General features: G+C 43.5%; 1 protein-coding gene across 1 annotated transcript in view; it reads right to left on the reverse strand.

The window, feature by feature from the left end:
* The window catches only part of LOC105907597 (protein Wnt-6-like), an 11,996-nt gene extending 2,923 nt beyond the window's left edge, over positions 1-9,073 (reverse strand). Inside the window, exons 1-4 of the mRNA XM_042702874.1 lie at positions 8,808-9,073; positions 3,218-3,438; positions 423-523; positions 183-344 (exon numbers count right to left, since the gene is read on the reverse strand). Of these exons, the coding sequence (XP_042558808.1) occupies positions 183-344; positions 423-523; positions 3,218-3,438; positions 8,808-8,884 (561 nt within the window). The 5' untranslated portion in view covers positions 8,885-9,073. The remainder of the gene's footprint in view (positions 1-182; positions 345-422; positions 524-3,217; positions 3,439-8,807) is intronic.
* Between the last annotated feature and the right edge of the window lie 7,074 nt (positions 9,074-16,147).

The following is a 16,147-nucleotide window of genomic DNA, read 5'->3' on the forward strand; positions in this document are numbered from 1 at the left end:
CATCTATTAACTGTTACATTACTACTACTTCTACTACTACTACTACTGCTGCTGCTACTACTTTTACTACTACTATTACTACTACTACTACTACTACTACCACTGCTACTACTACAACATGACTAATCTTGTACATTAGGTACTTCATGAGTGACTAAACTGATTACAAGAGATGGACGTACCAGCCTTCCTGCCTCGTTATTGTGCAGGTCAATCAGAGTCTTGATGTCACTTTTGCCCCTCTTCCTTCTGGAGTCGGTGAACTGTCTGGATATCTGATACCCAAACTCCACATCATCCCCGCACCCGCCCCACTCCCAGGGCCCCTCTTGGGTCGCCGGGGTCTGGGGGGTGGTGTGTGTCTGCTCCTGTGTCTGTGTCTGCGCCTCCTGGGTGACTGGGGGGGTGCTGCGGGTCGACACGCAGCCGCACTGAAGCAGGTCGCCCATACTGCAGGCCTGAGTCACGGTGTGGACCACCCCCGCCGCTGTGATGGCGTACAGGAACGCCGCCTCACGAATGTCTGGTGTCAGGTGGAGAACAAAAAAATGACATGATGATGATGATGATGATGATGATGATGATGATGACAACCATGATGACAATGAAAGATGATGAAGACCCGGACACTCAATACACTTACATAAAATAAAACATTTTGAGCATAGACTCAAGTGTGCAGACATTTATGTTTTTTTTTTTTTCGCCATCTCAGGATACAACCTGATTCAACTATGACTCATGTGTCTACTGTTCCTTAACACACTGACCTTTAGAGGGCACTGTAGGCACTAGACGCAAACACAAGCCAGATGGACAATGGATTAAAAATAGGGCTTCTCTAAAGTTTCACACACACACACTACCAGGAACACTGAGTCACGGGATGTCACTCTGTCTGTCTAGCCTCTCTGGAGCCTGTCGTTCTGCAGAGCCCAATTGGACATTTGTAGCTGGAAGCAGCCAGCCAGCAAAGCACTTCAATTAATCACAGATTCAAACATCACAGCCTGGCTGAGGCACACATCCCTCAGCACTCGCCTGAAAACCACCAAACATCAAAGGCAGATGTGCTAGGAAAAGCTAGACAGTCACCCCCCCCTCTCTTCCTCCATTCCCTTCCAGCAGCTACACTATTAGCAGCAGTGTTGGGTAGGAGCTTATTAATGATAAATGTGTCTAATTCGGCCCTGAGGGGCACATTCCCCACGCGTCTCTGTCTGCTGCCTGGGCCTGTCTGAGGGAGGGAGGGGGAGAGGGGGAGAGGGAGAAGGGAGAGAGGGATGGCGGAGGGGCCCATCTCTGAGAGGAGAATCCTCCTGCAGGTGGGGTACAGTCACTCCTTCTCGTCGAGATCCGCAGGTATTTATGGACCAGACTAATGAGGCTAAAGACATTTATCCAGTATTTATTCTTAAATCTCTTTCTTTCTTTATCTTACAGGTGTGAGTTAAGTAGATTAGATGTCGATGAGTGTATGACTCATATGCACACACACGTGTGCGCACAAATGCGCACACACACACCTCGGATTACAGTCTTAGAGGGTGTGTCACTAATCAAAGCTCAGTCAGCTTGATGAGCTGTAAGAATGTACCTGGTATTACCTTTAATTGCAGTATTCTGCTGAACTCCGCTGATCATGTGATCATTATACCCTATATGCCTGTTGCTCTGGGCTGGGGTGCTCTTATTCCACTTTCATTTATTTAACTTTAGTTCACTAAATATGTTACACTGGCTGGGATAGCAGAAATTGAGTCCACATTTTTCAGTGCCTAAAGCGTTCCCGTGATGCAGTGCATTGATTCCAGCATTTGAACTGACCTTGCATGTTGAATTTCCCCATGAGTGTTTCAATTTTCTAGCAACATCCTGAAGTGATTTATCTCATTAAGTATGGTGTGATAGCTCTTTCCTCTGGAAGCCTCAATCTGTCAGCATAGCATCACGGTATCACAGAAGTACTTCCTTTTAAAGCAATTTTATGTAACAAAAATCAATACATTAGTGGTGGCTCGGCAGCTCACTTAACCTTTCTATATTCAGCTCCTCCTTGTGGCAGATAGTGGTAGTACACAGGGGCTGCAACGACAGCCAGAGTGACCACAGGCCAGCACGCACCCTCCTCACCTATTCAGTCTGTTTTCCACTGACTAGGTCTGCACCCCTCACTCTGACTGAGGAGGTGCTGGCAAACGTCCCAGGGTCTGGGGGTGATTAGTATCTGACTAATCTTTGAGTATACAGGGAGTAGAGGAGGAGCCCCCCCTCCCACGCTAGATCATCGTGTCAGCGAGGCCCGGTCCGTTCGCTCCAAAGAAAATTCTTGTTTTCCGGGAATTACTCTGGATTATGTTCCTGAAAGTGCGGTAACGTGTGGGGCCGGGGAACCGTGTGTGTTTTTCTCTCTGCGGTGGAGGCCAGGTCCATGCCCCCACGCAGAGCAGACGCACAGGGGAGGGAGACAGTGAGGAAGTCCACCAGCAGTCGTAACAGACAGAGTCAAACATGCAAAGATGATTGAACATGGATGATCACCGCTCTGCTGAGTCCGCTCAACAAAATGACCTTTATTATGTAAGCCATAAACGTTACATTATCAGACAGGCCCTGCTGTCTAATATTATTTTCTGTTATTGTTAACTCTACTTGGCTCTTTATTTAAGCAAATCCATGTAATCAAATGGAATTTACTCATCCCCATAGTCTGCTATATTATATATATATATATATACTGTATTTATGTATATATATTATATAATATATGAATGTGAAATGACAGCTTGTGTCTAGTGTCATGTCTTCTTTAGACACACTACTCTACAGTACTATTCTCTACTTCACGACACTACTATTTCATGTCAATAAATAAAAAGATAATAAATGCATCATTAATTGCACTCCTCCTTTAGTCATTATCCTTTAGTCATCTCATTTCAATAAATGCACCTTTATCTGAAATCTATGTCATCTAATTTGACATCTTCTCTGGTCACTATCCTTCCTTGCTATCCCTGTTCCCCTCACCTTGTTGTAGGATCTTGCCCAATGTTATTGTTTAGTCTTGGTTTCTTAATTGAACAAATCCTTCCAATCAAATTAATCATAGACCATCTTAGACCATTCACCAAAATGGAATTTACTCATCCATCTAGTTTGACATGTTCTCCGGTCACTATCCTTTCTTGCTATCGCTGTTCCCTGCTCCCCTCACCTTGTTGCAGAATCTTGCCCAAGCTCCTGCTTTGGTTGGTGCAGTTCCAGCGGTGGTGGCGAAACTGGTGCTGGCACTCCCTCATGCCCAGACGGGCGCCCTTGACCACCTCCTGCACGATCTCAGGCTGGGACTGGCACAGCTCGGCGTGTTTGCCCCCCAAGCGCCTGGTCTTCCTGCAGATGCTGTTGTGGTCCATCACCAGTGGGCTACCCAACACCCTGAGAGGATGACACAGAGAGAGAGAGAGAGAGAGAGAGAATAGAAAAATGAAGAGAAAGTGAGAGAGAAAAAGAGAGACAGACCAAGAGAAATAGAGAAAAGAAAAAAGAGGAAGAGAGGAGAACGAGAGAGAAAGCAAGAGTGAGACAGACCAAGTGAAATAGAGAAAAACAGGAAGGAGAAAGAGAGAGAAGGATAGATGGAGAGGGACAAAACACATGATATGTATTTCATTGTTACGGCCTGATGTCTTTGGCACCACTGAAACCACATGGGCAATGCCGACTTTGAATTTGAATGTGAGAGGGAGAGAAAGGTATCGAAGGGGGGAAGAAAAACAGAGTGGAGGAGAAGAAAAGGCAGATAAGGAGAGAGATTTAGAAAGAGGTCACCACGTGTGTGAAATCAAAAGAGGATGCGGCCACGTGCACACACACACACATGCGGGCACACGCACACACATACGTATATACACTTTCAAGGACCACACACACATACACCCCTCCACAGTCCCACATTAGCACACACACACGCACACACACACACACACACACACACACACACACACACACACACACACACACACACACACACACATGCGGGCACGCGCACACACATATATACACTCTCAAGGACCACACACACATACACCCCTCCACGGTCCCACATTAGCACACACACACACGCGTGCGCGCACACACATTCAGAAATGGATTTTCCTGCTACATCAGGTGACTGGACAGCTGTGGTCAGCTGATGGCTGAAAGTGAACTGATGTCATTGCAGCACTCTCGCCCCCTCTCTGTGCCCCCCACCTCCCCCCCCCCCCCCCCTCCAGGGGCTAGAGAGAGGACACTGAGGAGGCATGAGCACCTGACGTCAGCACCGCACAGAGGAGGAACCCTTCCGCGAAACTTTCAACACTAGCCTACTCGTTTGTCAGCTGTCACCGTGGACTGTGGACTTGGAGGGAAACTGTGCAGTGAAACAATGATTTAACACTTTACACCAAACTGCTGGAGTTCATTTGTGTTCAAGGTCACTGATGAACAGAGATGCACGCTGCTCTTAGACATGCAGTCGTCTAAACTCTGTGAATCATCAAAGTGTGTATTGTCTGATCAAATGCTGAGGGTTGGATGGAGTCCAACATGGAAAACTACCCGCGAGTGAGCAGGGGTGAGCATGTGGTCGGCTTGACCGAGAGAATCCATGCACCCAGATTTACTATGGCCTTGTTATTGGTGTAAGCACAATAGCATGACTAATCATTCACATTATTGTTTAGCATATATGAACACTCCTGACTCAAGAACTAGAGCCTTCGACAAAAAAAATAAAACCCTCTAAGCTCCAAGCAGCCCCCCCCACCCCCACCCGCCACCTCTCTGCACTAATATCTGTTGTTTGGCTATAGATGTGTTGTGTTGTTTGTATAGATGTGTTGTCTTGTTTGGTTATAGATGTGTTGTCTTGTTTGTATAGATGTGTTGTCTTGTTTGGCTATCGATGTGTTGTATTATTTGTAGAGATGTGTTGTCTTGTTTGTATAGATGTGTTGTCTTGTTTTGAACTCTCTTTTTGCTGTAATAGCATCTTGAAGGCACATAGGATTTTATATAAGTGGACATCTATATATGAAAATGTAGACAGTCCAAAGTCTAAAGTCATTGTCTGAAACATTCTCTAAGAAATCCCTGTCTTTATGTGTTGACAAATAATTCAGTGCAACTTTTTGTTAAACTGTGTTAAGACCCTTTTATGCAGTCATAAAGGTAGCCTCGACACAGGGTGAGCAGAAATGTTAGTTTGACAAAAACAGCTGAAACATTAAAGCCAGGGTGTTCTGTGTACTGACAAAATATCCACAAAAACGCAGAGGTTTCCATTTTCAACACACATCCTAGAAATGTCCTGGTTTGAACTCTAGTTAACAAGCCTGAAATGCATTTGAAGCTATGACCAGGAACTGCATTGTGACAGTGAGCTCTTTGACTTTACTGTAACATGCACGGGCATAGATAGTATTAAGAACACACTAAACTTGCTCATCTTGGAATGGTTAAAAACCAGCTCCAGCTTACAGTTCATGTCTGGTGTCAGGGATAAGCCATATTTGTCTGACATTTTAATTACTCTGCAAACTCTGCCATTAAAAAGTAATAAAAAAACAAATATATTAATGTAGCAGTTATTCAATCTAAATTGATAATACCAAAAACATGCACAAAGTTCTTGGGAACTGTGAGAAAACTGTCTTTGTAATGACTTACTTTTTTCCCAATGGTACGAACAGTGTACTGCACTTTAAATATGCACCTAGCAGATTTCCCCTCACAGGTGGTGAAATTATGCCCACCAATAAGGTGCAATAGGTCTCTAATTTAATCTCATTCATTTAATAAACTTTTGAAAATCCCAGACCTGACAGTGTCGGAGCCCTTGGTTAGATTTTACTTTTACTTTAATATGGTAGTTACGTACATGGAGTTATCTAGCACACATGTTATAGTTGCCTACTTGTTTATGAAGGTGTACGCCATAAAGTTCACCCCTCCATACCAGCCCCACACAGCAAATCATAGATTTGATTGGTCCTGTCGATCACTAGACTAATATTAAAGCCTTCAAAATGTCCTCAGAAGGGGTAGTGTGCACATGCAGCAGAGAGGCTATGCATAACAATGGGCTGTAGCTCTGCACCTGTGTAGAAGGGCGACACTAGTTCATGGTCATCGTTAGAGGACACACCTCCGAAATAAAAAAAAGTTGGCTGCGCCCCTCTGGCATTTTGCTCCCTAGGTGACCGCCTATGTCACCTCTGGCAAGGGCTTCTCCTGGTCCCACCCACTACATTTTGCCATCAGGGGTTTAATGGCGGGTAAACTTACTTAAGTGGAATTTACGCATTTGTTTACATGACAAAATGTTTACTCACCTTTTTATGATCGTTAACTCACTTGCCGTTGTGAAATTTTAAACGTTATAGTCAGAAATATACCCCATTCTTTCACTGCATTAGGCCTACAACTGTTAGCAATTGCTTATAGACACTATTAACTAGACAACCTATCTGAATCAATGCAAATACATTTGGAACCTATACATAAACTGCCATTTCCATTTGTGCTAGCTGGACATGAAGTTATCTATTTCCACGCTGAATAGAGAAGGAGGCAGACAATGGACAGAGACAGAGACATGACAAGATGGAAATTGAGTGGGTCAGTGAAAAGAAAGGGTCGTAGAACACACAACATGCTGGCCTACAAACAATGATTTGAATGTATCTTAAAACAGTTCCATCTCTTTGCAAAACACCATATTTGTATACATTAAAGTATCACAATATAGGCCCAATTATAGATTGCACAAAACAGTTGGAAAAAAGTAAGAGACTTAACGTTGCCTTCGTTGCAATAGTGGAGGTGAACACAGGGCTTGCAACTGTGTAGGCGGGCAGTGGGAACACTATGTGCAACTGTGTAGGGTCAGGCTACAGGTACTTCAGTTCACAACAGAAGTTCATAGGCCATACAATGAGAGAACAGTCAAAATAGTCAAACTAATGAGAACACTGCAACGAGTAGCCAGTAAAAAACGCGGAGCAAACACCCAACTGCCAAATGCTGCTCACAGAAAAGGAATACACTGTTGACTGATTACTTAGCCATAATCTGTATAAACCCAAACTACTATGCCAAAATGTTATGAATGATAGGCCTAATACTGCTAATAAAACAAGTGTATGATTTGGTTTCAGTGGTAGTGCAGTTAGGTAGTTTTTGCATTTTTTTCAGGGAGCGGACATGTAAAGTTTACCCACCTTTGTTTTTTACCACTACAGCACTGGATGCCATTCCACCTATTTCACCTTTAATCCTGATCCTGTCGGTCTAGATGCCACACCCTGAGACAAGACTCACTACTTCAAAATGTTAAATATTAAATGTAATGACCAGAATGCTGTTCCTTTTGAAGTCTCAAATGAAAGAAAGAGGAACTAGCGAGATGAAAATTGTCTCTATGACATGTCAACTAGAGTTAAATGGAGCTGATCAATTAAAGTAATGAATAATCCTAGACTGATGTGCAATGGACAATGGATTTCAGTTGTGTTGATGTGTAAAAACATCATAATCTAAATCATAATGTTCAATCATATCTTATCTCAATCATAATGTTATATTGCCAACATTTTCATGTACAGCTCCAGTTGTCACTCTTCAACAAAAGTTACAAACAATAAGCAAACACATGGTAATCCTGCAATTATCCTCGGATTATGATTGAGATTTTATCACACGCAATCCTGTTTTGGCAAATTCTAGTAAAATGTTTACGCTGTGGTGTGCTTTACCACTTCAGCACAGACACGGTCACCACAAAGTTTGTAGCTTCAAGACTCTGCAATGGTATGCAAGGTGACCTAAAATCAGGTGTCAGGAAGGAATTTTGACATTATTTGGAAGTGGCATTGAATGTGTGTGAAATTTATATGCTTCCTTGATAAGAAAACTCTGTAATACGAGCCCCAGTGGATTAACTTGATGAGGAAGTTCACACTATGTTTGCTAGTATACAAATGAAAGCCACTGTGGAGCTGAGTCCTGCTCAGCACTCTCATTCAGTCTCATACGCAGAGAGGGGCTTGTTTAGCCTGCAGGGCTTCACAACGCCTTGAGGTAAGGGAGCAAGGAGGAATTCTCAGAGCTGTCATGCTGCCCGAGTTATGTTTTACGATGACATTCACACAAGCAAACACACACACACGCACGCACACACACATTCACGGCCTCGGGTCCTCTCCTCCCAGAACACACCTCACTCTGGAGTAGTTCCAGATGTGACGGAGCCGCGCCAGATTGGGGCCAAATTAGGGCCAGATTGGGGCCCTTTGGAGTCTTCTGCTATCTTCGCTCAGTCCTCCCCTCCTTCGTAGACTCTTCTGTCATTTTCACTCTCCTTGTGTTTCTCATTTTCTCTGGCTGTCATTAGTCATTAGTCACTCTCTGTGTCTCTCCCATCATTCCACTCTCATTCCACTCACCTCCACTGACCAAACCTGTTCTCTTACAGCTGCTGATGTGATCGTGGAAGTATTCAGACTTGCAGATCCTGAACCTGGAGCCATAAATTCTACCATTTCTATAGGTGAGGTACCCCACTGCTCATCACAACATTTTAGAACAGCAAAAGCTAATGCTACTTATCACACTGTAGAACCTCTACGAAGTTTGTCTAGGATGTCAGGATGCTCTGGCATTCTGCACCCCCCTTTGTGTGCAAATGCACATGAACAAAAGATAGCTAATATTTTCTATGATATGAAATGTCCCATCCACTACAGCCCAGAAGCACAACTTACCACCACAAGCGGAGAATGCTGACTGGGCTGAGGAGGATGAAGGCCAGAGTCAGATTGATCCGTGCCAGGAGCATCATCCGGAGGTGTGGTTGTCGTCACAGACTGTGCGCCTAGCAGTTCAGAGACGAGGGTCGGTCTTATACACCTGCCGAAAAACTGAACGCCGCCCTAGTAGTGGACATCTGCTAAATGCAAAATGAGTCCCAGCTCATAGCGACGCCGTACTTAACCGCTGTAAGAAGTTTCAAACGTTTCCATATGCCTCTCTGCGCTGGTGTAGACATCTGCAGAGTTACACGCGCCACTCACTGAACGTGCGATCAAAATCAGGGAAGTGTAAAATATTTACACCCGAATGTGTCATGCACTTCTCACCAATGCCTCCCAAAATGAGTTGAGCTATTACCCCGAAACTCGATAGAGCAGGTACGTAGTCAATACCTGCCGACTGAAATTACTGAACAGCCAAGTCCTTCACAAGTTAACAAGCTATAACAAGTCTTACGGGCGACCTGTTTGGTGCTTAGAAAAGGTGTCGAACTCGATGGTGTTCTGTTTGGCCAGCAAGTCGCCTCGGCGGTCGTCGCGCATCTGGAGTTCTACGCGCGCTCCGTGAGCGTCAAGTATGTGTGGTTTAAATCTCGCACGCGTATGACTCTTCCTCATTCCTCCCATCAGAGCACATACCTCCAGCTCGCATCAAAACTCGCTCAGCCTCTGTCGACACGATGTTGCCTCGGGTCCCCGCGAAACTCTCTGTGACTCAGAAGGCTGAGTTATTTTGGAGACGGAGAGGGTTTAAGACGAAACGCAGCCCAGCAAAAGGAAAGATACATATTTCATAAATGTTCTGTTTGGAGAACTGAGATGGGAGCTTGACAGAGACCATCGTGAGATCACTGAAAAGCCCCCACTACAGGCCCCGCCAAGCAATGTATTTGTGAAAACAGGCAATGGTCTTGTCGTTTTTATCATACAAAATTATTAGTCGAGCTTGTTTTCCTTTTATTTCCTCGGTGTTCCAGGGTCTTACTTTTATATTTATGTCATGATATCCCTCTGTCCACTTGAAGTGTATTTCATAAAGTGCGCAGTAGTTTATATTGACCTTGGCAGTAGCTTTGGCCTCCTGGCTATGTCAGTGTCCCAGGTTATCAAGCGTCACTAATCCGTGAAAAGCTCTTGAAGTCAAGGGGAATGAAAGTCAAATCCCTGTGCCAAACGTTGGTATTTTTCATGAAATTGGGGATAAGGGAGAGAAGTGGGAATTCATTTATCCCAATACCCTGCATACACAAGGCACCTCTCTCTCTCTCTCTTTCTCTCTTTCTCTCCCTCTCTGTATCTTTCTACTGTCTATTTTCCCCTCCAGACACGATAGGGTAATTTGGTGTGTTTATTGTGTCTATTTACATAATGCAATTTCACTGAAACACCACAACATCATGAAACATCATATAACTTTTTGAACCACAAGTTTGAAGTGCATGGAAATCTGAAAAAGAGAAAATGTTAATGTCAGTCGTTACTAAAAATAAGACAAATCATGAACCCACATACAGTATATTAAATTACATGTACGATATGCACTTACTATGACAGGTTAAAATCTTGCTTTCCTCTATTTCACAAGGCCTAGTCTCAGTCTTAATTTAAAATCTCTCCTAATCTAATCAGGGCAACATAACTTAATTTCATTGATGGAATTCTAACTCTGAGGTCAGTTTTTTATATGGCGAAGAAAATTCAACAAAATTGTACCATGTCACAACAATGGGCATTGTGATGATAACCATTGTCAAAAGATAATATATATCTCTCTTTCTCTCTGAGTGTGTATGTGTGTGTGCACGCGATGGCAGGTCTACTACAGAAAATACCTAGCTGTTTTTATACAAGTGTCAAAGAAGTGTCAATATATCAAGAATATATCACCTGCCTGTGTGTATGTATGTATGGGAGTGCACTCTCTTTGTCTCTCTTTCTCTCTCTCTCTCTCTTTGTATGTGCGTGTGTGCACATGTGTGTATATTCTGATATGACAAACCTCATGCTCAACAATCCAAAAAAACTCAGGTGTTTCTTTAAAGTCTTGTTCTCTGTGCTTTATGTATTGTACAGCACTCTTTCAACAACGGGCCAAATGTGTAACCCATGACAGGGATAAGCAGACTGGGAATTTTCCCCTTTCCAAAACAAACCACAGTCTTCTCTGAGGATACCCTGAAGAAAATCAATCCTACGCTTGACAGCCCTTTGACAGGCCCCCCGTAGAATTCCATTATTGAAAAAAGAGAAAACGTTCTGTTTTGCCTTTCGCTCTTTCGGATTCCCGAGTCTGACAGAGAGACCGTTGAGGAAAGCAGAGGCTGCGAGCGCGAGCGCACTCGCTCGCTCATGTGATCTTGGCCATGCACTCTGAGGCGGCGCACAGTGACATTATTCGGTAAAGAGTGTAGCGTACATTCCTCGCGTTTATGCCCCTCCGTCACTACACTGCCCCAGTGTTCATCTCAGAACTGTCCGCCGTGAATAGACAATGCCTGGGCCCTGGCAGGCCGCAGAGCGTCGAGTGCGCCTCTGAATGCGCAACTGTAAGGCAGGACAATGGCACTGTCCAGCGCTGTGCTCGATGCGGGGTCTGTGCCTAATTTGCTGATCTCGCCGGGTTCTGAGCTCTACGTGATCTCCTGCCAGGTCTCTTTCTGAACACTGGCCACCATTTATCTGCCTAATCGACGCTCATGTCATCCCTGTCGGAGAGCCCGCACTACTCTCGTCCATGGTCCACACACTTAAGAAAGTTGTGCCACCGTAAAGTGTGCCACGCACAACCTAAGTGGCAGCAGCTCATTTTCAGAAAACCTAGAGAAATCATTTATTGACTTGAATAGAAGTGAATGAGAGGCCTGGATCATGGAACAGTTTGACAAAAACTGCACTAAGAAACAAGCCATGTTTGAAAAGACATCGGTTGATTGGCACATCAACCCAGAAAGCAAAAGGCCAGTAACTGCCACTGGGGGCAGAGCTGGCGGTCTGCTGGCCTTTTGCTCATCTGTTTCGGACGGTCCACTGTAAGTTACAAACAGCCCACCGTTTTGACACTTACTGTAAAAACATGTTTTGCTTTATTAATTTTCACCATCTCTTACATTTTTTAAAGATGTTACCACTGTGTTACATAGGTTTTAATTTGTATTAGACCAAGTCATTTTTTACCTTGAGAGCCTTCTAGCCTACCATGAACTTCTTCTGTTTAGCGGCTGATATGGACAGTGCCAAGGATATGATTTATAATTCCCGGAATTGCTAACATGTTCTGCTAACATATTTTGTTAATGTCCACGCCAAGTTAAACTGTAGATGATGGTGGTCCGAGAGCGGACCCAAAGTGGCACACCACCAGTGGGGTGCCGACCAAAACCGGTGGACCGAAATATGCTTGTTATCTGGGATGCTACTACTAGTCAAAACAAAACTGCCAGCCCGGCCTGAGGAAGGGTCTGACTGCAGAGCAGCAGTTTCAGACCAGCAAGTTCAGGTCAGTTTCAGTCCAAGAAAGGAAATTCACAACCTGCGAGATGAGATGCCGCTGACAGGTTTAACTGGTCGTGGATATTACGGAGGGAAAAAACATAAAATGTTACCAATTCCTGGAATTTCTAAATTATATCCTAGTCTAAATATCAGCCTTCTGAACAGAATAAGTTTACTAGAATGCTCGCAAGGTGAAAAATTAAAGATTTTTACGCACTGGTAACACCTATAAACATTTTAAGGGTTGGTGAAGATTAATGAAGAAATAGGCCTATAAATGAATATAAAAGAAATATATTATTTTAAAGCAAGTGGCAAAATGGTGAGCCGTTTGTTTGTAACTCACAAGCTCTTCCACGCAGTGTCTGCTGACCTTTCGCTATCAGAGTATCTGACCGACGTTTATTCTTTTTTTCCGATGCTAGCCCTCTATCATTGGGTCCACTGCTAGCAAGTACGCTAGCTAGCATCTGAGTGATCTATAATAGAAAGAAAACTTAGGGTACGGCTGAGTTTATTAACTCAAAACTACGGGAAGCAAAGTCCTTTAAACTACAATCAAGTAGGCTAAGCAGTAAATCATATTATAATATCGGCCTGTGCCGATATGTTTGTTTCACATTTACGGGACTGTAGGAACACCTGACTGCAGACATAACAATCAGTGGACCGCGAGGAGCAATTCCCCAAAAAAGTGATTAGAATAGCGAACTTTTCCTTTGACTAGGCAACCAGGCTTAAAAAATTGAAGAGTTTTAGATTAACTATTTGTTGCATGGGTTCTTGTAGCTCAATAAAGCAAACACACATGCCTATAGGCAAACACCACTAATCAGAGGTGGTTGTAATGTCTACTTGCATTGTTTTATTGTGGTTTTATATTACACATTCACTGGAAACTATTAAAGGGCCGAAACGATTCATCATTGGAGTTATATTCAGCCAAATTCAAACAGCTGATCAAAACAGTGGTAGCGCATTCGTCGAAAGCTACTGGTCTGAAACTGTGGGTCTGAAACCTCGGTTTTGCGGTCTGCGGTGCTGCAGACAGATATTATTGTCGCCCTGTGCCACTGCTAGGTGGAAACTTCACTGCACAGCAGGGCAACAGGAGCCACTGTGATATGTATTTATAAACTCTGTATGACCAAATAAATTATACTGTGACATTTGCTTTGTTTCTTCCCAGGTGTATTAGATTGAAATTTGATTGATTTGCTTCATTCTCAGGTACATGAGCAAACACAGCACTCTTTTAGTGAGGCGTCTGTTAAATAAGCTTCAATGACTATCTCCACCAAAGTCACTGACATCTCATTTCACAGATCCAAATATATAGTATTTTTGTAGAAAACCTTAAGCAAACCCTAGGCATACTGGGAGTTTTGACTCTGGGACCATGAATGAATCACCATCATCATCATCATCATCATCATCATCCTGATGAAATGCACTGAATACGCTGATTAATTGCTCTTTAGAAAGATAAAAGTAGGGGTTTTGGTCTAAAATGAGTGAGCTAACTATCTAAAGGGCACGCAAAACTCCACCAACAGCCCAGTTGGCAATGATTAAAGCTTGCTAACATACTTTTGGCAATATAATTGCCAAAATGTCGTGCTGTGAAAGCTTTTCTTTCATCAGTTCTGACCCAGAACACAGACATACATAGTGCCTATCCTGGAAGGCTACTAGGAACCACACGTGTCTATCTGTCTTTCACGTGACCATATATCATCAAAGTGAATTTGAAGATGGTACCAAAATTAGTTGCCTGATACTGATAGTTAGCATACCTCGTAAAGTGGCCAATTGTTGAACATTGTTGCTTTAAGTTTTGAACCTCATCTCAATAGCACTTATACGTGCCAGTCATTTAGATGATCAGTATGCAGTACTGTCCAGACCCACACCAGATACCTGGTGGTTTCTATTTGTGTCATGTCACTCATTCCCTCAAAGTCAAGAAAATACAATTATTCAGTTGGCCTGACATTTTCAAAACATACGTCGTAAGCATTAACCACAATCCGTTAGTTTCTCTTAAATTACATTTTATGACATGTAAAGGATGAGTTTCCCAGCAGTGAAGGCCCTATGTATGACACGTGTCCACAGATTTGAATTCATGTAGCAAAGTAAACAACAAACGCTAGTCATTTCTCATGAACTCATGTAATATTACATCATATGCACAACAGTACATTGGGCCACAGGCCTTTTTTTCTCTCCACTGAATGTGTCACGTACTCCAGCAATTCTTGGCCAGAACTCATTTGAGACACACAATGCCATCTTGAAGCATACTGCCATCTTGTGGCGTAAATACAAAATTACACCTCTGTCGTAGATCGCTGGGAAATCGTCCACGTTGTTTTTTTGATATAATGAGAAATGAAAGATGAGGTGTTGTTGTGGTGACCTTGGGTCTCGGTGGTGACCCCATGGCCTGTGGCTTTGCTTTAATCCCAGAAGTCAGGGGTGGGTGAGCTCTAATTGGGTCACAGCAGATAATCCTTACCGGTAAGCGGGGCAGGCTGTCACTAGTGTTACCAGTTCTAACTCAAACACATGCACACATTCTCACAGATCAAGCAGTGGTTGGGAAAACAAAGACACATATACAGATACATGGAGAGAGACACACTTGAATTCTTGCATGTATTTTATTAAGAATCTCAGTTGCCGTGGATCATAGAAAGGGAATATCCAGCTTTACCCGTGTGCAGTGCATAACTAGTTACTCACCATAAGTTACCATATGTTCTTTTTTCCCCCAACATTTATATAGGTATGGATGTATGAATAAAAAACGTATGAACTGAGTGTTAAAGCCTCTTTGTTTTTCTGTGTCACGTGAATCTCACCCACAACCATCTGTTTCCATAAACACTACAAACTCTCAAGGAAAACAAACAACTAACAAAGTTCAAAATGCACTCATGCATAGATGCTTTTACATGGAGCATTTGAGGCCACTCGTGACAGAAAAACAAACGTTATTTTTCTCCATTTTCATGCTCGGCAGCTAGAGAGTTATGCAAGCGAGTTATAGAGAGAGACAGACAGACAGACAGCCACAGTCTGAGAACTCTCTAGCCCTGGCTCTCTTTCTGTGCTGTGGTTATCTCTGACACACAAACACAGTGAGTAAATGTACAACTCCAGAGGAGGCAACAGGCTGCCATGAAGGACTTACGCAAAAGAGGAGGAATGTTAACCCCCAGGCTTTGGGTAAAACAGACACGTGGACAACACAGCTACGTCCCAGCTAAGGGGGCCTGGGTATCCACAGAGAGGCAGGGAACAGATGTGCTGCCCAAGGTGGAGGGAGAGACACTTTGTTTGATGAGAAACGCTTAATGTGTGTGTGAAAGTTGGGCATTTGCACGCATGTGTGTGTGTGTGTGTGTGTGTGTGTGTGTGTGTGTGTGTGTGTGTGTGTGTGTGTGTGTGTGTGTGTGTGTGTGTGTGTGTGTGTGTGTGTGTGTGTGTGTGTGTGTCTGAAGGTATTTACGAGTCGCATCCTTTCCTTTGGTTTTCTCTTATCTAAATGAATGGCTCAAAGTGGACAACGATATGCAGGCTTTCAGTCAAGGCTATTATTCATGTTTTCTCTACCAATGTGTGTGTGTATGTGTTTGTCTGTGTGTGTGTGTGTCTGTCTGTGTGTGTGTGTGTGTGAGAGAGAGAGAGGGAGGGAAAGAGGGAGAGAGAGAGAGAGAGAGATAATACTCTGACACCCCTTGTTGTAAAAACACACAGCGGGGGAACATTTGCCCTCAAGGTTTTTGTAAGTA

The sequence above is a fragment of the Clupea harengus genome, chromosome 21 (assembly GCF_900700415.2).
Source record: "Clupea harengus chromosome 21, Ch_v2.0.2, whole genome shotgun sequence".
Classification (NCBI taxonomy): domain Eukaryota; kingdom Metazoa; phylum Chordata; class Actinopteri; order Clupeiformes; family Clupeidae; genus Clupea; species Clupea harengus.